This window comes from Oryzias latipes, chromosome 15 (assembly GCF_002234675.1).
Source record: "Oryzias latipes chromosome 15, ASM223467v1".
NCBI classification, from domain to species: domain Eukaryota; kingdom Metazoa; phylum Chordata; class Actinopteri; order Beloniformes; family Adrianichthyidae; genus Oryzias; species Oryzias latipes.
The window spans coordinates 8,963,271-8,984,956 of record NC_019873.2 but is presented as its reverse complement, the minus strand read 5'-3'; the positions used below and the strand labels follow the sequence as shown (position 1 = coordinate 8,984,956).

The window sequence follows — 21,686 nt, the reverse complement described above, 5'->3', positions numbered from 1 at the left end:
CAAGTTGAAAGAGCCTTTTTATCTACCTTACTGACAGACTTTCATTAGTAAGGTGGATCCATCCACCCATCTCTTAATATATAGGGGTCTGTTTATTTAAGCGCATGCATTTGTGTTTAACGATTTGGTAACTCATCCTTGATTTAAATGTTTTTTCCTTAGGGGTGCAAAAAAACTCAGATTATAGTAATTTCAAAAAAATTGTTTTGAGTCTAAATTAAATGCTGAACTTGCAGCCGGGTTTTCCAGCATTAGCCTCGCAATATTGTATTATGAGGCACCTCTGCACACCTTTCATGGACTCTTATTCTGACACGTACAAAAATAACAGCATATTTTTTAAGTGATACTTGACTAATCAATAAATCAATTAATAATGAATCAATTGATTGGTCAATCAATCAATTCCAATCAATGATTAACATAAGACATTGGGCAGTTTTCAAAATGAACGCCGCACAGCAGCAGAGCAGACCGACTAAACTCAATTGAACAGGTGAGCTGAATGTTAATTGATAACGTTCCAAATGTTTGGAAGCTCATTTGTTTGATTTACGATTTATTAAGGTTTTATTCATTGATGGGTGGCTTGCAGGATCTCTGCAGCCCGTTGATGAAGTTCCCCGTAACCCTGCAGATGTCCACTTTCCTCCGTCCTTCCTCCACCAAAGACAAGATCTCTACGTTTGTGTGACGCTTCCGTCCGAGGAGGAGCACTTTTTGGCATTTTCAACGTTCTAATGCTAATATAACTGACTATTTTCATTCCTCTTTATTGTTTTATGTTGAAACGGAGGTTTCATCTGGAGGAGGGGGCGTATGCAACACTGTTTACTTCCGCATTGGTGATCGGATGACAGGTTTATGTCGTAAGGTGACAAATGAACTTCAGGGTATGTGGATGAAAAGGAGAATAAAGGCTGCAGCGGTCCTCTACACCCAAATTTGTCTCTGAGCTGCTTATTTCACATATGAGACTTCACTTTACCGACACTGAACCCTGGAAAGACGGCTACACTGATAATAATATGATTTTGAGTCGCCAAAAGGTTCAGAATCTCTTTGTTTTTCAAACCCATCCAAAAATAAAGCTTCACAAAAAGGCTCCACATATTTCATCTTCAAGCTAGGCTCAGATAAACGGAAAACTTTGGGGATTTTTCCTCGTTAATCTATGATTTTTTTTCGTAAATTTACGACTTAAAATCTCGTAATTTAACAGTTGTGACTTTCTTTCTCGTAAATTTATGATTTAAAAGTCGTAATTAAAAAAAAATATATATATATTTTTTTGTAAACTGGCACTAAAACTCCGTTGTAGTAAAAACTACAAATTCTCTTAAAAGAACAAACAATTTTTCAGTTAATATGACAACACTGCATTTAGATGCTCAAATTCCCCTTTTTTTGGAACTGAAGAATTTAGCTGCTCTTTTGTTTGCATCAAACAATGTGATTGTGTTACATCTGCAAACTTTGTGACCATTCTGAGAAAAAAATCTGTGCAAACTTTTTGATTGTGTTTATAATTTCATTATGCTTTGCGTGGCGTTTCATGGCTGCCATGAATTGAACGAGCGCAAAGAAAACTGAGCTAGTATATTCAGAAAGTGAGTAAGCGAACCTTACAACGCCGCAAGTGCAATTTTAACCCAGCGACCCTGCATTGCATTACTGAGCAGCGATCCTACGCCCTCACTGGTTTTGGGCGCAGTATTTAGGGGGTGTGTTTGTCACTTGGGGGCGGTAACCTTTTTGGTAGATCTGATTGGCCGAAATTTGCATGTCAAATCCGGCGAGTCAGTGGTGGGATTTTATAAGATGTAGATCAAAACGTTAACAAATTCAGTGATTTTCACAAAAACAAAATTTACGGCAGAAAAAAACCCACTCCACTTTCTTACCTTGGTCATTGGTTGTTGGTTGATGTTTTATACACGAGGCAACGGGGCGGGGCTTTCTTTTCGGGGCTCTCGGCCAATAAGCATGTGACTCTCTGCCTCTTATCATATTTTCTATATAGCGTACTTTCATGACCATAAGGCACACTTAAAAGTCAGAAATGTTCTCTAAAATGTACGGAGCACCCTATGGTGTGGCCCTAAGGCAGAGGTGGGCACTGAGGGCCGCAGTCCTGCATGTTTTCCAGCATACCCTGCTCTGGCATGTTCTGATTGGCTGGACACACCTGAAGCAGGTAATCAGCCATGAGTAGGGCAAGATTATTGGCTGGACACACCTGAACCAGGTAATCAGCCATGAGTAGGGCAAGACTATCTGGAAATCATGCAGACACACCGGCCCTCGAGGCCTGGAATTGCCCACCCCTCCCCTAAGGTGTTGTGTGACTTCGGTTAAGAGGACGTAGGAGAGGACAGCACAGAACAGTAAGGAGGGAAGTGAGGACGTGAAAGAAGACACCCCCACCCCAACAGTACAACGGTGCAGGTTTGGTGATGATACAGACGGACTCTGATGATGATGAAAGGGAACCTGGCGTGTTTGATAGAATTTTAGCCCAGCTGTTCATTTTAGATACAGAAGATGAGGACTTTGATAGATTTTTGGATGTTGATTAGCGGCTGGGTTGGTAAGGTGAAGGGCTACCATCCAGGAATCCAGGGTTCAATTCCCAGAGAGGAATTAAAAATGGTAATGGGGCAATTACCAGGGAAATGACCATAACAAAGGCGAACAATTGACATCTCAGTTAGGGCCCTTGGGCAAGGCCCTTAACGCTACTGCCTACAAGCATGAATGTGCATGACTGTCCTGGTGACTGGCAGCCACACCTCTGTCAGTCTGCGCCAGGACAGGACTACAACAGTAGTTTACCATCACCAAGTATGAAAGAGGAGTCAATGAATAATGGACACAATGGAAGCGCTTTGAGCGTCTGGAAGAGCGCAGATAAATCCAATGCATTATTATTATGATTGATGACTGCAAAAATGAAAAATAAATCACAACCAACTCAGTTTTTTAAAACACACACTAGCATAAATGTTTTACCGGTATGTGTTAACGTTAAATACAGAAAAAAATATGCATAACTGAAACTGCGCCCTTTAATCCAGTGCTGTTGAATTGTAACGAAAGGAGTGTGTTTTTGGAAATGATATGGCTTTAATTGCGTGTTTGTGTGTCTGGCAGGTAAGTGTGTGGTGTGGCTCTTAGACTATCACAGTTAAAAATTTCAGCTCTTGTGTCAAACTTGTTCGACTTGTTTGTGTTAAAGGCTTTAATAGAAAAAAAATGGCTGATGTAACGTGGATTAAAGCCATAACCAGTGCAGCGGGTTTTTCTGTGCTGTAAGTTTTAGTTTTTCTCATGTGAAAATCACTGAATTTGTTAATGTTTTAATCCACATTACAGCTGCTGCTATTTTTCTATTAAAGCCTCTAAAAAAATCAAAGTCCCGCCCCGCTGCCTCTGACATGCAAATTTCGGCCAATCAGTTGTAAAATGCGGGGGTCGCTGGGTTAAAATTGCGCTTGCGCAGTTGTAAGGTTCCCGAATACACTCGCTCAGTTTTCTTTGCGCTCGTTCAGTAATGGCAGCCATGAAACGCCATAGCTTTGCCACTCACATGACGTAAAAGAGATTTCACACGTTACGCTTTGGTAACTCAGGAAGCATCTGAAGCTCTGTCATTCGGGCAGAGCATTGGAGATGCAAAATGACGTTGGTCTGGCCACAACCAAAGTCAAAGTCAGCTTTATTTGTCAAATGTAGTACATACACATGATATACAGCACAGATGAAATTTCTTTCCTCTCAACACACAGAGCAAGCAGCTTATTAATAATAATAATAATAACAATAGCTATCTAAATAGGTCAGTGCAAAAGAGGAAAAAGTGACAGTTTAAAGTGACAACAGTGCTAAGAAACAGTAAGTAGACGAGTGGGTTTTGGCAGTCTTTGATGAAGATGATGTCCTGATGCAGATGGAAACGTTTTTCAGTTTAAGTTTGAAGCAGCGTCTAGACGTAATATAAGGAGCACATTTTACAGTTGACAGTGGACAGTTGAGTCCCCGAAGTGGAAATGGTGGTGGTACTATTATGACGAGTGGAGACGTCTTTTGCAGGTTAAATTGTATTGAATTCCAGAAATTATACAGAAATACAAAAAATATGTTGTGTATGATATGAATGCCACATTCACTGAGTATAATGAGAAGGGTCTGAGGGCAGGGGAGTTCAGTTTAACTTAGTGCATCTACCACCAAGATAATCAGCAATTTTATTTTATGACTGATTTTATGTTTTGTACAATTACTGGTATGAAGCCAGTTGAGACGACTGTATTGTAATATTGGGATATATAAATAAAATTGAATTTACCTGAATTGGATTAAATTGAATATTTTAACAGTAAGTGATCAGCACGTACTTGATAACCCTTGTATCTACATTAGTTTGAATGTCCAACCGATTTGCCCAGAAGAGGGCGGAGTTACGAAGATATTCAGCCATGAAAAGGTGGGCGGCGATGAAAATTCCCACAGTCATGAACGCAGCAGAGATGATGATGCCTCGCATCCATATGACCTGCTGCTAGCACACTTCGGGCTACAGGAATGAGTGTGTCCCGCGGACACACGGACATTTCGCTCGTGCGTTAAGAGAAGCGGAGCGCGCGCCGGTGAGTGAAGCCCCTCCAAACGACGGTTGGACACCCGGACGGGGGAGAGAAGCGACATGACGACGCGCTCGGAGAGGGAAAAGGCGCAGAAACTCAACGAGGAGCATCAGACCATTCTGTCGAAACTGCTGAAGGAGGAAGACAACAAGTACTGTGCTGACTGCGAGGCCAAAGGTGAGTCCGACGGTTCGATATCCAGTTCAGCAGATAGATGTACCGAGACGATGAGATAACAGCTCAGCTAACAGACAACCTGGTGATGATGGGAGTTAGAGAGAGAAACACTCTTGTTTGTTTTTAAGATTAAAGTTAGAATTGAAACCGTCAAATGGGTAAAAAGTGTTTATGTTGACTAGATAAAATTAAGTTTAAATTGATACATTGACCGAAGCGTTTATCAAGCTAAAAACCACAACGGAAAACGTCGCAAGGTTTTTCAAAATAAAACCCCCAAGAGCATCACAGTGGATCTCAAAGATAGTACTTTTTAACACGTCAGGGGAGAAAATGATTACAAAAGATCCCATGGAAATTTGCATTGAAGATTATTTTGTGCTAATTTAAATGATAACGTGTTATTTATAGCACCCCAGCAAAGAGTTATTTGTTGTCTTAAATGGGAATTGGTACTCAATTGACTTACGTGGTTAAATAAAGATGTAAAAAGTGTTTTCATATTTATGTACACTTTACTTGTGGCAATTGTTCCTAACATTTTTGTTTAGCTTTTCAGTTCAGTAATTTGCCTCTGTTTGTGCAAGTTGCAACACTGTGATTTCTTTTATTTTGTAGGCTTGCCCGTTGTAGTTCCGGTCATGCGCTGTGTTTGAGGCTGTTCTGTAGGATCGGTATCATGTCCTTGACTGGTTTATTTATGAGCGGAAAACGTTGGTGTTTGGTATAGACAGCGGCGAATTTGATATGACAAGATTTTCCTGAAAATTGTCGAAAGTCTTTGCTTTCCTTCATTTCTACATTTTGTATCTCAACAAACAAACTTTTGGAGATGAGATCTGCAATAGTTCAGGATTTCTTTTTCATATTAAATCTCACTATTTATTTTAAATAATTAAAAAAACATATTTTTTAAACTTTATTTCTTTTAAAACACATACGGTGTATTCAGAAGTAAGAAAACAAAAACAAAGCATAGCACTAATCATTGTAATTTATTTGGTCGTAAATATTTCTTTGTCAACCATACTGTACAATACATTTTAATATGAATGTTAAATTTTTATTATTTAATGGAACTTAACAAGTACAAAATAACTTGCGATGGAAAACTATATCAATAATATCAATACATCATAGTTTTTCAATAATTGATGGAAAATTGTGTTAAAGCTAAATCAGGCTCAGACTGGAATTAAATGCCTGAAATATTCTACAAGTTTAAATCAGATATTTTTCTGGCATCATTTATTATAACATATTTACTCTCAACTTTCTCTGCTGTTTTTTCTTATCTTTTTTTTGTTATTTGTGAGGAGATGAAGTTCTTGAATGCTCAAAAAATAAACCACAAGGTCTTGTTTGACCCTATGTTTTAAATAGTGAAGACAGTTTGTTTGTGTCTCAGGGTCTTAATTCCATAGACTGATTTTCATGGTTTGGAAGGGAATCTAACAGATGTTCATTTTTTTTCATTCACATATCACCACACTGAACTGTGCACCATAGACATGGATTTTAGATAGTATAATTATGACTGTATAACTGTAAAAAAAGAGGTGAACAGGTGTGTGACGAGGTAGAGGAAGGTTTCAGGTGTCATGTTTGATAAAAGAGTGTCAGCAGGAAGGAAAAGAAAGGTGTAGAAGACCGTGGTGAGAGCAGCCGTGTTGTTGGTTTAGAGACTGAGAAAGAGACAGGAGGCAGATCTGAAGATAGCAGAGATGAAGAGGATAAGGAGGTTCTCTTTGGGAGTGATGACGATGGATCCATCAGAGGAACAGATCATGGTAGATTTTTTGGAGATAAATGCAGGGAAGCAGATGGAGATGATTTAGGAACAGAGATGATGTTGGTAAGAAGATGCTGAGGTCGGAGCTACAAGGACAGAAGACTGGAGGAAGACCAAAGATGAAGTGAAGGAGGACTTGAGGATGGTTGGTGTGAGAGAGTGATGTGGGATTAAATGGATTTACTGTGGCCATCTCTAAAGGGAGCAGCCAAAAGGCAACAGGAAAATTGAGCTCTTTGCCTGAATGGTTTGTTGGCAGGCCTCTGTTTTACGTGTCAAAGCCATGTTCTCGCTGTGTTCCCGGGTGTACTGTGTTTCTGGGCGTGGCGTGCCGGCTGCAGTGAGTGACTCACCTTACCCCTCCAGCTGTAATTACAGCCATACTCCTGTCTGCTGTCGACACACTGCCCCACATTCTGCATCTGAGTGCATGTGCAGGAGGTCCTCCTTGATTACAGGTCATTTTGCTGCAACCGTCAGCAGCTTCAGATGCTTCCTGACGCCTCACACGCCCGCTGCTCAGCTAAATGTCAGTGTGAGGACTCAGGGCGGGCATTGCACATGCTCTTCTCAGCACATAGTGGTGATCTGCTTCGGATGTGCTGGCTTAACAAAAAACAGCAACGTAGAATCACTATCAGAATGTGACCTCAAACTCACAGTTGTTTGCATGTGGTGCCACATTTGTGCGGCTGTGGTACAGCGGTAGAGCGATCGAACTCTGATCGGAAGATTGCAGGTTCAGTTTCTGCACTGCCCATACATGTGTCGTAGAGTCATTGGGCAAGACACTAAACCCCGCAGTGGCTCTGGTGGTTACACGTTGTCGCCAGTGTTGGGCCATGGAGGTGCCATCAGTGTGTGAATGGGAAGCTCTTTTGGCCTTCAAGGAAGGTAGAGAAGCACTATGCAAGTGTACATCATCTAGCATATACTTGTGCAAAACTTCTGCCAATGTCATTGTGTTTGACAAAGGCCACCTTATAGTCCCACTCTGATCATCTTTTGGTATTGTAAAAGTGTTCCTAGTAGTCTTTTCATTAGGATTGTGCTGTTTTTTATCCAAAATCTGAAAAGCCTGTGTCATTTTCTAGAACAGTGTTTTTCAACCAGTGTGTGCCGTGGGAAATTGCCCTCATTAACTGATGTAAAAAAACATTTTCCATCTCCAGGAAATCAGATCTTTGTTCATCCAAACAGGCCCTGATAAAAAGATCGTAAAATACTTTTTTCTTTGTGTTTATTTGATTCTATTACAGACATTTTGATAAGAATGACGGTACCGAGATTTAGCTGCAGCTTCAGCTCTGTTTTTGGAAAAGTCCCGCCACTTCAACTGTCTTCACCAATCATTCTTGGAGGCTTAATCATACTTCATCAGTCTGACCAACCAGAAGTGGTTAAAGTCTTCACTTCCTTGTTCCAATTCTGCTCATAAAGTCGCTCAGTTCCAACAAAAACACCAGCCAAAACTCGCCTTTAGCGGTGTAGCTTTCCACAGACTCAGGTATCAGTTCATGGAACAAGTGAACAAAACAATGAAACTCAGAGACGCCAGTCTTTCTACGTTCTGCGGCTGTTTGCACTACATCTCCCATGAGGCATTGGGTTAAAGTGACAGCGTCTCAGCGCACAATGAGTCGTCCTTGTTAAACAACTTGAAACCACAACGAACACACATCAGACATTTTTTAAATCTTTTAACTAAACTTTTATTAAATCTTTTAGAAAAAACAGCTGTGGCTTCCAGCTTTTTCTGCCACAATTATCACAAAAATGCATGAGAGATTCCGGAGGGGCTGTAGATCAATACAGATTAGGAGTTTCTCCTTTTTAAAAAATTTTGGATGCTGGTGTGCCGCAGGATTTTTGTCCTGGTCAAAGTGTGCCTTGGCTCAAAAAAGGTTGAAAAACACTCTTCTAGGACATAGTTTTTGCAGAACCGCAGGAGTTCATTAGAAACTTGCCTCTAAGTTGTGGGCAGGACTCTAGATGTGGAGCCCTTGTTGCTGAGTGCTCTCTGTTTACACGCTTTCCTGCTATCTTACAGCCCCTCACAACCCCCCAACATTAGCAATGCAACAAAATTGGCGAGGAATATCGGAGCTATCCAGCCGTTCAGTTTTGATCCAGATTTCACCCCAGACGAGGAAAACAAAGACGTACATGGGTCTGTTTGTCTGCAAGTGGATCAGAATGAAGCGGAGCAGGGAGCTTGTGGTCCACCCAGCGTATTTTGTAACTCTCAAATAAGCTCTATTTTAAACAAATTTTTTCATCTGCTCCTAATATACAGCGATTTGAATAAATACTCAGAAAGGCAATTTTATGATCACTTTTCTTTATATATGTCCTCCATCTTGTAAAAATGCCTCAAGAACATTTGGCAGCATTTTGATCAGAGTGGGTCTGTAAGGGTGGATTGGTCTGGACTGAGTCCGCTTAATTTGGTCCAGATCCAGTCCTGAACATTTCCTTTTTTGTCTATATTCAGACTACCATTAAGCGCACTTTCCTGTTCTTGACCAAAGCTTGTTAACAAAACCATGTGACTAAAGCTCTCGTCACTCATTGGCCAAGAATTATGAGGGCGGGGCTAAGCAACGAGAAAAAGATTTATGGTTTCTAAGCTAATTCAAGGATGTGTTTTTACCCTGTCCTTTCATTTCAGAGTAAAACAGGGCGGTAAACTGAATAATAATCAATAAGCATCGTGAAAACATTGGAAATTCTAAACGTTTTTATTACCACTGTATCTGCCAGCATGCAATAAATCAATTGGATCTTTTTTTTTTTTAGAGTTTTAATAACTGCTATAATTTCTTCTCATTTTTATGTATTTGGGTTCATTTAAAAATCTTATTGTGTCAATTTTTTTTTCTTTTTCATAATCTTCATCTACTTGCTGATTCCTGATCTGTTTGTCACTGTTTTGAAAAAGTCATCATGAATTCAGAAAAGCTGCTAAAAACAGTGTATTCTTAGTGTGGTATGTCCGATCATCTGCGTGGCTGCTTCTAACTTACACCTTTATTTAATTGCAAACTGACAATTTAAAAAGGGCAAAGACAGGACTGATTCACATACAAACATCCGAACTGTCCAAGTTAGGTGGACAGTCTGCTAATCTAGATTCCTGACTGATCACTAGAACATTATAACGTAGTTTAATGGTCCTGCAACAGCTCTGAAGTTTAGATCATTCCGAACTCCAGATTCTTCTGAGTCAGGTGATGGAATTGCAAATCCCTACAAAAATTCCAATATATATGTTCTTTTAATCATTGTGCTATAGGACTTGACAAGAAAGGACTTGTCCCTTAATCCTTGTGCTATAGCATAAGGGTCAATGTCCCCTACAAATATGATCACAAGTTTGTCACCAACACTTAGATATTAAACTTGTTCTGGCACATCTCCAACCCTAAACATGCTCAGTGATGTCTTTCTTTTTGTTTTGTTTTGGAAAAAGGTTGTATATTTTCCCTCTTTTTGTTGTAAATATTGTTGCACAAATTTCTGGTATATTTCAATGACCACCATCACTCTTTAGTCAAACCTTTAAAGCATAGCTATTGCAAAAAGAACACAGATAAAAGGACCGTAAATGTCAATTATCTTTTATTAGCAGAACATAAAATCAGGACTATTGAAGTAAGTATTTACCATGAAATTATTATAACTTCAACGATACTATAAATAGAATTTGTACTACATGTTGGGCAGCTCTGTTTACGACATTCCAACAGGTCCTGTTTTTTTCACAATAGACCAGCAGGGGGCAGCACAGAGCTTCAGTGTTTCCTTAGTCTTTCTGTCCTTTGGGCTCAGAATGGAGACGCACATTTTGTTTCGTTTGTCCATGACACGATCTGCTGTGGTTTGAGCTGTTTAGGAAGAGAAAGCCAACGATTGGGATGCTGCCGGCTCATTTAAATGTCACAACATGCACAATTTGATGTATCTAAAGTTGTTCATCAGCCCCAAAATATTTTCACTTGATCTTTATCTGGCAAACCACACCATAAGCCTGGTACATGTGAACTGAAAAATACAGATGGGGTATTAAAGGGAAACACAATGCAGCAAGGTAAATGGATCAAAAGATGATCGGAGTGGGTCTTTAATCAAAAACTGTACTTTAACGAGCAGGACTTTATTTTACATGTCAGAAGCCAACATAAGTTTTGCTGGCATTTAAATGCAGTAACAGTGCAAACAGATGGATATGAGTAAAAGGTGTTATACCTGTCACCAAACAGTAGGGGGGAGTAAAGCAGCACCGCAGCCTCATGTGCAGGAGGCTCATTCAAGGTCGTACTGAACCTGAGCTCTACAGTAACAAAGAGTGGAGGGTGTGTGGGGGTGTGTGAAGTGGTACAGACCTAAATAGGCTTGTCTGAGGTGGTGTGAAATGGCAAAACAGGTTTCAGCTTGGAGAGCTATAAGGTTGAGGATTTTTAGGCGTGACCAAATCGGTGGTCCTGCTCATAAACGTCCTCTTTCAGATTTTTTTTTAGCTTTCCCTCCTGCATCCCCTTTTCCCTGCACGTTCATCTGTTTCATGTTATTTAGAAACAACAATAGCGTCTTAATGTTAGAGAGACGATTGTAAAGATTATCCACAGACCAGAATCGGTCTGTACCCGACCATTCGTTCATCTAGTTTCTCTCAGCGGAAATGGGTCTGGGATGTAACTGCCACAATCCTGAACTGATCCCTTTCAGCTTCACATTTAATTACAGTTTAATCTGATTTTCATTCACTATTAAGAAAATTGATCAACTAATGAAAAACTCCTAAATCATCCTCTGAAAGAATTTATAAATCTTTGAACAATAAATAAAAAAGCGGTACTCTTTTTCTAAAATTTTAAATGTTCTTTTAGAGACAAAAAATGTGGCGATGCACGGTGGTGCAGTGGTTAGCGCTCTCGCCTTACAGTAAGAAGGCCCTGGTTTGAATCCCAGCTGGGATCTTCCTGTGTAGCGTTTACATGCATGCTGGGGCTTTCTCTGGGCACTCCAGTTTCCTCCCACTATCCAAAAACATGCTTCATGGTGTGGCGGGGTCCCGCCGAGAAAGGATGCAGAGGAGCCAAGGTGAGGAGGTTCGGTCTTTATTTCAGGTTCTGAGCACCACAATTGCTCCACGCAGGGCCACACAGCGCATGGCACCTCAGTCTCACTCCTCCATTCCACCACCTGGGTTAACTAGTGACTCCAAGTTGTCCCAAGGTGTGAGGTTGTGTAAAATACTGGTGACCTGTTCAGGTCAGGTCGCCCAAAAGTAGCTGGATAGGCTCCGGCAACGCCACGACTCCGAAAGGGATCCAGCAGGTTCTGAAGATGGATGGGAGTAAAAATAGAAATTTCTGTGTATGATAAAGCTAGAGTCCATTAAACAAACTTTAAATATAAAATAAAATTCTTTTATTCTTTATGATTTAGTCTGTTTTAGGCTGGGGAAGATGTGTAACCCTTGTGCTATCCTAGGCACTGTACCATTGGGAGTTGGGTCATCTAGACCCACTAGACCAGGGGTCACCAACCCTGTGCACCCCTTGTGGCGCCCGCATGGAATGCACCCAAAAAAATTTTTCTTTTTTTTTTTAATTGAAGCAAATGTTGAACAAACAATCACGGCACGTCTGTCAATGACAATCAAATAAATGACAATGACAATAAAAATAGGGCACGCAAATGTGTGTGTGTGTGTGGGGGGGGGGCTAGGAGGTTTTTAGCAAACAGGTCCTGTGGCACCCTTCATACCACTTAATGCCCATGAAATGGCCCTCAGTCTCAAAAAGGTTGATGACCCCTGCACTAGACAGTGCGCTGAACCTTTTTTCTTCAATGACTTGTGATCTTCACTGGTGTCCATGGATTACATGAAATCTTACATGATATCGTGCGTTTTTTTGATTCCACAAAGGTTAAGGGATAACATTTAGATCCCATGGAATCTGGATAACTGGTGAATATAAGGAACTTTATGAAGGCTATTTCCTGTCTTTTTTGACAATCTTTTAAGGAGAAAATTTGCAGCGGCACAGGTTGTAGCTATCTTTAGGGAGGTGGAACAAGTAGTTCTTCTTAATTATCGTTTTACCCAAATTTCTGTATTTATTTTTCAAAACTTGCCAATTTTTTGACACATTTCTTCTTTAAACTGGATAGCCACCCATCATCTTTACCTTGGAACAGGAACCCGGATGAGAACATAGGTTGTGCAGATGCTTTCCTGGAGGCATGTTTACTTTGAGGTTCATTGCTGGAAAGCTGATATTAGAGTCTACATGTATTGATTTATAAATGACAGCAAAACCCCTGCTGAGTGTTTCTGGAGAAGGTCTCTAAACCCCCCCCCCCCCCTTCTGAGACTTTGATCTCTTTTCAATCAATCAACTTTATTTACACAGCCCTTTTCATGGTAACATGTAGGACACAAAGAGCTCCATTTCCAGACATGCTTTGGTTTAAAAATAAACATTGAAAAGGGAAGAGAATTAGACTTTATAGTGTTCCCTCACTATATTGTTGTCCATGTTTTGTGGTCTCACTGTTTTGCAGGTTTTTTCTGTGAAATTTTGCATGCATTTTAATTTTTTGTAACAGTTCACTGTGTTCTGCGCTGATTGGCTGTTGATCTTGTCAATCAATCGCTAAATTTACATAAATCTTCCATCGTGATCAGATACTTGTTTTCATTCTGTAATACTGTACCTATTTATGTACAAAGGTGTGAATTTTAAGAGTTCAAACAAGAGTGAAAATGTGAAAGTGTTCGTGTCTGTCTGAGAAAAGTCTAAACTTTGGAGCGAGAGGTTTTGCTGCCTTAAAAAAACAATCCAAAAAACACATCTGTAATCCTACTTCACGGATTTCACCTATTGTGGATTATTTTTAGAACGTAACTCCCTAAATGAATGAGGAAACGCTAGCATTTTCGTGATATGAAATCTTAATTTTTGTTAGCATGATTGTCATTGGGCGATTGTTCTAGTGGTCTTTGGTGGAGCTGCATCACTTGTTGCTTACCGGAATACATTTTAGTTGGCTAACAAAAGCTCTGGGCTTTAGTGGTTGGCTCAAAAACTGTAGAATGGTACAGTTTTGAGTAGGCTTAAAGTAGAATAGTTGGCCCTTATTCAGACTTGGAGGAGCCAAATGAGCTGTAGGGGAATAAAAAATCAATATATGAACACTGCTTGATTTTGAGTGTACATTATTTGTCTTATTGTAACTTTTACTTCACCTTACAGTCATCATTAGGAACTGCTTTTCTAAAATTCCATAAAAATGGATCCAAAATTAAGGGAAAAAAGACAAAGTATAAAAAGAGAAGAAAGGAAATGTAAAAACAAAACAAAAAAAGCGAAGAAAATTAAAAATCAAAACTATATAAAGAAGAGAAACAGTTAAAAAACGGAAAAAAAGAAAAACAAAACATCAATCTTCTCTTTCGTATTGGTCAACTTCTGCCTCATATTCTTGTTTGTGTATTTTATCTGAGTGCTTCAGTTTCCCCCAATGACCAAAAACTAAAACTTATTCGATTTCTACTCGCAAATGTTAAATTCTGCTTTTGACTCTAATCCTCACTGGAACATCTCAGCCTCAAACTATCACCGCCAGCTCCTTGATCAAACTCAGCCTGGTGTTTGTTTTGTCAAGTCTTGACCTGGTTTTTGTCCCAATTGAGTCTTCAGCCTCCTCCCAAATTTAAACAAACAAATCTTGAGTGAACTGGAATAAATGGAATTATTAAAAGTCAGACCTATTTCTGGGCTGCACAGTGGAGTGGTGGTTAGCACCCAAAATTCACAATGAGAAGACTATGGTTCAAACCCCAGCTGGGTCTTTGTGTGGAGTTGGCATGTTCTCTTTGTGCATGCTTGGATTTTCTGCACTAACTCCTACCAGTGTTTTCTAATGCATCACTTCATAACTGCTTTGTCAAAATCACATAAATATTTGCTTGTTCTTTATCCTAATGACACCGTTCATATTAGTTTTTTTTATAAGCATTCATCTTTACATGTTCATAACTACTAGTGTTTATCATCTTACATGTTAAAAATCACATGGAAAAGGTTAAAGTTATAACTTTTTCTTTATAACTAACAATTTCTTTTAGAAACGAGCAATGATGTCATACTTGGAGAAATTAGCTATTCGATTTGGCTTTATATTACCCAAAACACACTTACAAATGTGTTTTCATAAAAGATCATTTGAGGACAGACCAAAGTAAAGTCCAACAGATACTGATAAATATCCAGCAAAACCCAGATTACAATTGTTGAGCTGCTTGATTTAGGCTTAAATCATCCATGATTCATCTTTAGGGCATCCATCGCATTAGTGCTACTGCATTAACACACTGATGCTTTTAACTGAGACCAGAAATCCATTGCCTTGTATGCTGAATGCAGCCTGGACTTATAGAAGCGGAGCCTTTGCTCTGTTTTTTCCTAAAGCCTGTTTAAATCCCTCAGGTGACTGATATTGACAGATAGTGGGATTTGTGTTTTTGACGGGTTACAGCATACATCACGCTGATGGGCTGCAGCCGCCAGCCCATTAAAATGGTTTTGCTCATATTTTGTGCCATCTTTGATCTCTGAGGGGAGACTTATCTAGTACATTTTGTGCTCCTTTTTATATAGAAATGTACACAGACACACAATGCAGAGTGTCAAATGTCATGTTTAGAACATGTAGCATTTTAAGCTTAGTTTTTTATTTGCACTATTAGGAAACATATTTTTGCAGTTTCATAAGGCAAATCACAGCAGAATCACTTAAAGAGCATTTATCATATACAGTTGTAATTCATAGTTATTCATTTACACCAATGGCAGCATTGGAACAACATTAAAACGAGTTAAACATCAACATAGGAAAATAAAGTCAACAGAAAAGCAATGACGGGAGTGCAGGTGGTCCAGCTTTTCAAAACATAGGTGCCAAAAATGACAAAGTTTAAAATGTGGACTTTAGAGAACATAAAGTTTAGGTCCATTTTGAGCATAGCTTGTTTCATTAGCTGCGGTTACATGGACAAAAGCAAACGGAATAAACGCCTGGTCAGAATGAAAATGCATCATGTAAACACACCGTTCGGCGTACTTGCCCTGATCAGACTTATTCGGATCAAATTCTCCGCTGTTCAAAGACGGTGTGGCGCTCCAGAGGAGGCTTTGGAGCGCAAACAGGACTGGCCGGCTGCTCCGCAAGAGCGAACCATATCTCTGAGCAGAGCAGCCGGACTCGTAGCTTCGTGTTTCTGGGCAGGGGAGGGAGCATTGTTATCGTGTGCGCTACGGAGGAGGCTTCGGACCGCAGTCCGTCCGGCTGGTTTGCGAGAGCGAGCTGCTGGACTCAGGAGAACCGTGTCTCCAAGCAGAGGAGCGGCTTTGGGACGGTGTGTGAGCTGGCGGAGGCTGCTTTTGAAATGCCGCTCCACACGGTCCTGAGAAACCATGTAAACAGTCATGTGAATTTGTGTGGAACTATCGTGTCCAGACAAAACAAAGGCTGATGTTATTCTCACATATTTACGTGTCGCCAAGACGCACATTGCGGCTTTGCTCGGATGGATTTTAAATGAATCCAAACCTAAATGTTGTTGGCACTTATTAACCTAATCCTAACTCTTCTTCTGGGTCCGTTCAGACAAGAATAAAGCACTGGCTACACAGAAAAAAAAAAAAATTATGAGTGAACATGTACTTGCTATTTTTGAAACAAGCAGCAGCTACTTAATTGAAATCAATTCCTTAACTGATCGCCAGAGTAAGGACTTCTGTTTGTCTGCTGTACAGAAACGCAAAGAGTCTGACAGTGAAGTATCATCTGCAAAACTGTGATATGAAACATGATTAGTGTGCAAAATCTAATCCAGAAGGCGATTTAAAAGGTGAACAGGAGAGGTCCAAGTATACTGTATATCCCTGAGGGCGTGTGATTTAGATTTATGATCATCAATGGAAATGGGATATAACAACTTCCCTTGAGGTAAGATCTGAACCAACTGGGGTCTGTACCTGATAACCCCGCTACCTGTCTAGCTTGTCAAGAAAGATTTAACACACATTTTTCAAGAACAGATATTCTCATTTCCCATTAAAAGTACAACTTGAACAAATTTAAAATATTTTTGTTTGCTCGACCATCTAACTAAAAGCTCATTGGACTTTTGGGATGAGATATTTCCAGGACAAGCCTGTAGTGAACATTTCATCCCATTTAAGTATTCTTTTCAGTAGAAGCACTTATAACTGCTGAAAACATACTTTAAATGTTAACTTTTTATTCACCAAAATGGTAAAAAAAAATTGGGCTGCTTGAACTTCATGTCAGCAAACATTTGAATTTTTTGTAACCTGTTTTTTTTTTAAAAGCTTTTTTCCATTTTTCCTTATTTCTACTTTAAATCCCTTCAAGTCCTGTTTTAATAAAAGCAGCTTGTATTATTCTTTAATTTATTTTTTCACACCACCCTCTATTATTTCTTATTTCCTCTGGTGAGAAATGATTGAACAAAATTAGTTTGATTCTGCTGAAATAGTGTTTAAATGCACATAGCTTTTAAAGTAAACCTGAATCTAGCTTAAGATAACATCTCCGCTTTGATAAAAGTTCTAAACGATGCTGATCTGAAAATCGCCTCAGGAAAAACAACAGTTCTCCTGCTGCTTGATCTGATACGGCTTTTAATGGGCCAAACCATCAAATCCTTCTGGACAGACCAGAGGAATGCTGGTTCAAACTACTCATGGAAGGCTGAGGCTTTGTTGTTCTCAGCGATGACCACGATTCACAGCTGATCACCATGGCGGGTAGTGTTCCCAGAGTTTGATTTTCATGTTATTGAACGCTTACCTGGTGCCTCAGGGCTGATTCAAACACAACCTTCATTTTTGTTTAACCAAATGTGAGACTGGCTCACAGAAAAACTACACATTTTAACAAAGGACAAACATAAAAGTTGAATTCACTGAAACAAGTGGACTTCAATTATTTAGACAAAGCTAATTAGTAAAAAGTTTTAAATCTACATCCCTTTGTTCTGAGAAAATGAGAACTTTATAAAGAATGGCGATTTATGAAAATTGTTACAAACAGTGGACAAAAACCAAATGTCGTTCCTTGTGTGACTATGGAACGTTTGATTTCTAGGGTTGTTTTAGCTTAACTGCTGTATTTGTTTTATTTCACGTTTGTGCGACATTTGGTCATTGTAATTATGAGTAAATACTATTTATTTATTCAGATTATCTTGCAGTTTTGTATCTCAAACTTCATGAGCTTTCCCAGCACAATCGGGCGTAGTCCACAATGGCTAAAGATAAACAGAGAAATGTTGTTCATTAGAAAGGTTCTGAGGTGTCCAGAGACATTTGCATGAATTCCCACAATTATTTATCGAATGTTCTCAGTATTTTGAATTTATATATATATATATATATATATATATATATATATATATATATATATATATATATATATATATATATATATATATATATATATATACTAATAAATAATGTTTATTTTATTGTTTTACCTAATTTGTCTTACCTAGTTAAGTGTTTTTCTGAGAGACAAAGTGTTTTACTATAGATGATGACTTGTTCTATCTCTTTTAAAATGAAACCGAGAAACTCTAAATGCTGTTCTGTACTGTATCTGGGATGAATCCTTATAAATCAGCAGGAAGTTTCAAAATAAAATGAAAATATTTTCTTGTTTCTTATTATTTTTAAGGTCCTCGGTGGGCATCATGGAACTTGGGCGTGTTCATGTGTATCCGCTGCGCTGGGATCCACCGGAACCTGGGAGTCCACATATCCAGAGTCAAATCTGTCAATCTGGATCAGTGGACACCTGAGCAGATCCAGGTAGGATGCTCAAACACAGCTATCGATCATCAGGTACAGACTTGTACTTTGGGCTGCAATTGCAGGTTTGCATAATGTATTCTTAGCAACCACCAGAAATCTTCTGTTTGTGGGGATTCAAATTATTTACATTCAAGCATAAGTTATTGGACATGATCATCCTCACTTATAAAATGTCAATCCATCCATCTGTCCATCTGCCAGATAATAGACATAAGCTCTCCAGCCAACTGAGGTCTTCTTCAGGGTCTCCTCCTAGTAAGACATGTCCAGAATATCTCCTGAAGTAGGGGTCCAGGAGGCATCTAAAAAGATCCCAAGCCGCCTCAACTGGCTCCTCTTGATGTGTAGAAGCAGCGGGTCTAGGTTGAGCTCCTCACAGGGACAGAGCTCTTCCCTCTGTTTTCTAAGGTGGCTTTCAGCCACCCTGCAAAGTAAATTCATTTCAGCTGCTTGTATCCAAGACCTGATCCTTTTAGACCCAAAGCTTACAACAATGGGTGACGGTCAGAACAGGCTGATCACTAAATTTTGTCTTTAGCTCAGCTCCTTCTTCACTGAAACAGATCGAAAGCAGCAACTGTACAACTGCAGTCTTTGCAATTCATCCACTTATTAGTCTCTTGCTCTACCCTCCCCCTATTTACGAGCAGTGCTTATTTCTTAGTCACGTGCACTGGTACGGGGGTTGACCCAAACAGGTTCTGCGGGTTTTTGGGTTGTTCTGGCCCATGGGGGTCATAAGCTACGTTCACACTGCAGGGCTTAATGCTCAATTCCGATTTTTTTGAAAAAATCAGATTTTTTTGCAAGGCCATTCACATTTTCAATTAAATACGAATTTTTGTGATCTCCTGGGTGACCGTGAAATGACCCAGAAGTGACCCGCATGCGCAGAAGAGTACTCAACGGTGAACGACGTCACTTGTTTGCGGAAGTAGCTAACGTTAACAATGGATGTCAACAACGGTGTTGTCAACAGCGGGGCTCTTTTTGCATAATAAAATTTATTTTCACAAAGGAGCCAGCACAATAACAATCTTCTCATTGTAAGAAGGCATTGGAGCCAGGATCGTGTGTACCCACTGTTGTGGAATGGGGATGTGTATGTGCTGGGGCCGCGTGTGCGTGGGTGGGTGGTTGTGTGTAAGAGACAGGAGAGAGCGCGTGCAGCGAGGTAGGGAATGAGGGCGGCAGTGAGTGCACATTCATGTTGTGTGTTAGGGAGGAAGGAGAACGATAATAAAAGAAGGTTCCCCCCAGAACAACTACTATTGACTCTTTATTAACCTGCTCTGGAGAATCTGAGGGTTCGAACAGGGAAGTGAACCCCGAAGGACGATCGGGCTTCGGTCCCCTGCGCTTCTGACCACGGTTGGAAAAGAAAAAAAGTCATTGCGGGGAAGGTTTAACACCACGCTCGGCCATTTTGCTGGAAATATTTTCAAAAACCGCCCGGTTGCGATAAAAGCCCTAGAGTTTGGCCTGAATAGAGCTGTCACCCCAAATATGAATTAACGCAGAATGATGACGTTTGTAGCGTGTCAATAACGTACGGGTCGGATTCATGTGGCCTGGCCATTCAGATAGAGGTCGCATTTGAAAAGATCGGATACGTATCAGATTCAGGAGCACATACCCAAGTGGCCTGGGTCACATTTGAAAAGATCGGATCTGTGTCGTTCAGACTGTCATGAAAAGATCAGATGAAGGTCGCATAGGGGCAAAAAAATCGGAATTGGGTCGTTTCTGCCTGCGCTGTGAACGTAGCCAAAGACACAAGGAGCTGCATCTTAAGAGGATTGCAGGGGGTGTCATGAAAATGGAACATACCATTGTTTTGCGTGTGGTGAGAGCATCAAGAAGAATATTTTAAGGATAATGTAAGTTTGACGCATTTGTTTGTTAAAAGAAGACACAAGTAGAATGATTACTCCAAAATAAAATAACAAAACTCATGAAATAAACAACTCATCCACATCTAAGTATGAGTTTAAGTGTAAACCAAAATGCAGAGGGTTTATTCAGTAGCTTTGTTTACCATGAAACTTGGCATGAAACTTTAACAAAAATAAAGCGAAAATGCAACCGGGGGGTGGGGGGGGGTAGGCTATCAATCTTACATAATTTATTTCTTGTTCCTTTTTCTTTTTCAAGTTTTTCACTCAAACATGAGAAACACAACAAATGTGCCACACCAACATGTTTCCTAGGATGTCTAGTACTAGGATAAGGATACGTCATAAAAAGTTGAAAAATCTGGAAAACACATTTTAATGTGTCTGCTAGTCAGTCTTTACCAGGCGGTGCAGCTTTGCTGGTGTACCTGTTCATGCTCATTAAGATGTGTAAACATGGACATGGCTGGAATGTTATGAGGCATAACTATAATTAGCTTCTGTGTAGCCGGGCTTTGTTTGTCACTGGCATGGCACATTGATCGTGTTCGATACACTAAATCATGTGTGAGCATCTGTCAGACTTGCACCTGAATCTGAATAATTGATGCCGCCATCCAGCTGCTAAAAAATGTGGCTGCTAGATGCATGTGTGCTGAAGTGGAAGGGTATGAGCGTGTGTGTCTTTACCCGACAGTGGTCATCTATCAGTGGCGTGTGAGCAGAAGGAGGTTCAGTCTGAATCTTAATCACCGTTTTCAATGACTAATTCATTCTGGATGGCTGATTATTCTGCATCCATCTCCCTCACTTCCCCTGTCATCCCCCCATCCATCACCTTCCTCTCAATTTAGTTTTAACGCATTTGATGAGTGTGCGTCAGACTTGAACAGTGTACAAAATTACTTATAATTTGGATGCAATCCCACTGTGTGTCAAGTGATTTCCTTAAAACTATTTTTACAAATACCTTCTTCAAAACAATAATTCATCTCAATTTTGAATTTCCTTTTTAGTTCATTTTTTTTTAAATTCTTTACTGTCTCTCTTATATTTTGCATTTTTTCCTATACCCTATCTTTCTGCAGAGTATGGTGGATATGGGCAACACCAGAGCCAAACATCTGTATGAAGCCCACCTTCCAGAGAACTTCAGACGACCTCAGACGGACCAGTATCCTTCTCTTGCTGCTTATTTTTCTATTTTTTATTTTTTAATTTATCAAATGGACCTACAAAGATGAAGAACTCAATATCTGACATC

The 21,686-nt window shown here is 39.8% G+C and overlaps 1 protein-coding gene across 3 annotated transcripts in view; it reads left to right on the top strand.

The window, feature by feature from the left end:
• Positions 1–4,479: 4,479 nt before the first annotated feature.
• LOC101169097 (stromal membrane-associated protein 1) overlaps positions 4,480–21,686 on the top strand; it is a 104,027-nt gene continuing 86,820 nt past the window's right edge. For 2 of the 3 annotated variants that reach the window (XM_020701497.2, XM_011472791.3), the window contains exons 1-3: positions 4,480–4,823; positions 18,391–18,524; positions 21,511–21,596. In XM_020701497.2, coding sequence (XP_020557156.1) covers positions 4,706–4,823; positions 18,391–18,524; positions 21,511–21,596 — 338 coding nt within the window. In that variant the 5' untranslated portion in view covers positions 4,480–4,705. The remainder of the gene's footprint in view (positions 4,824–18,390; positions 18,525–21,510; positions 21,597–21,686) is intronic. The other variant, XM_020701498.2, reaches the window with a different exon arrangement.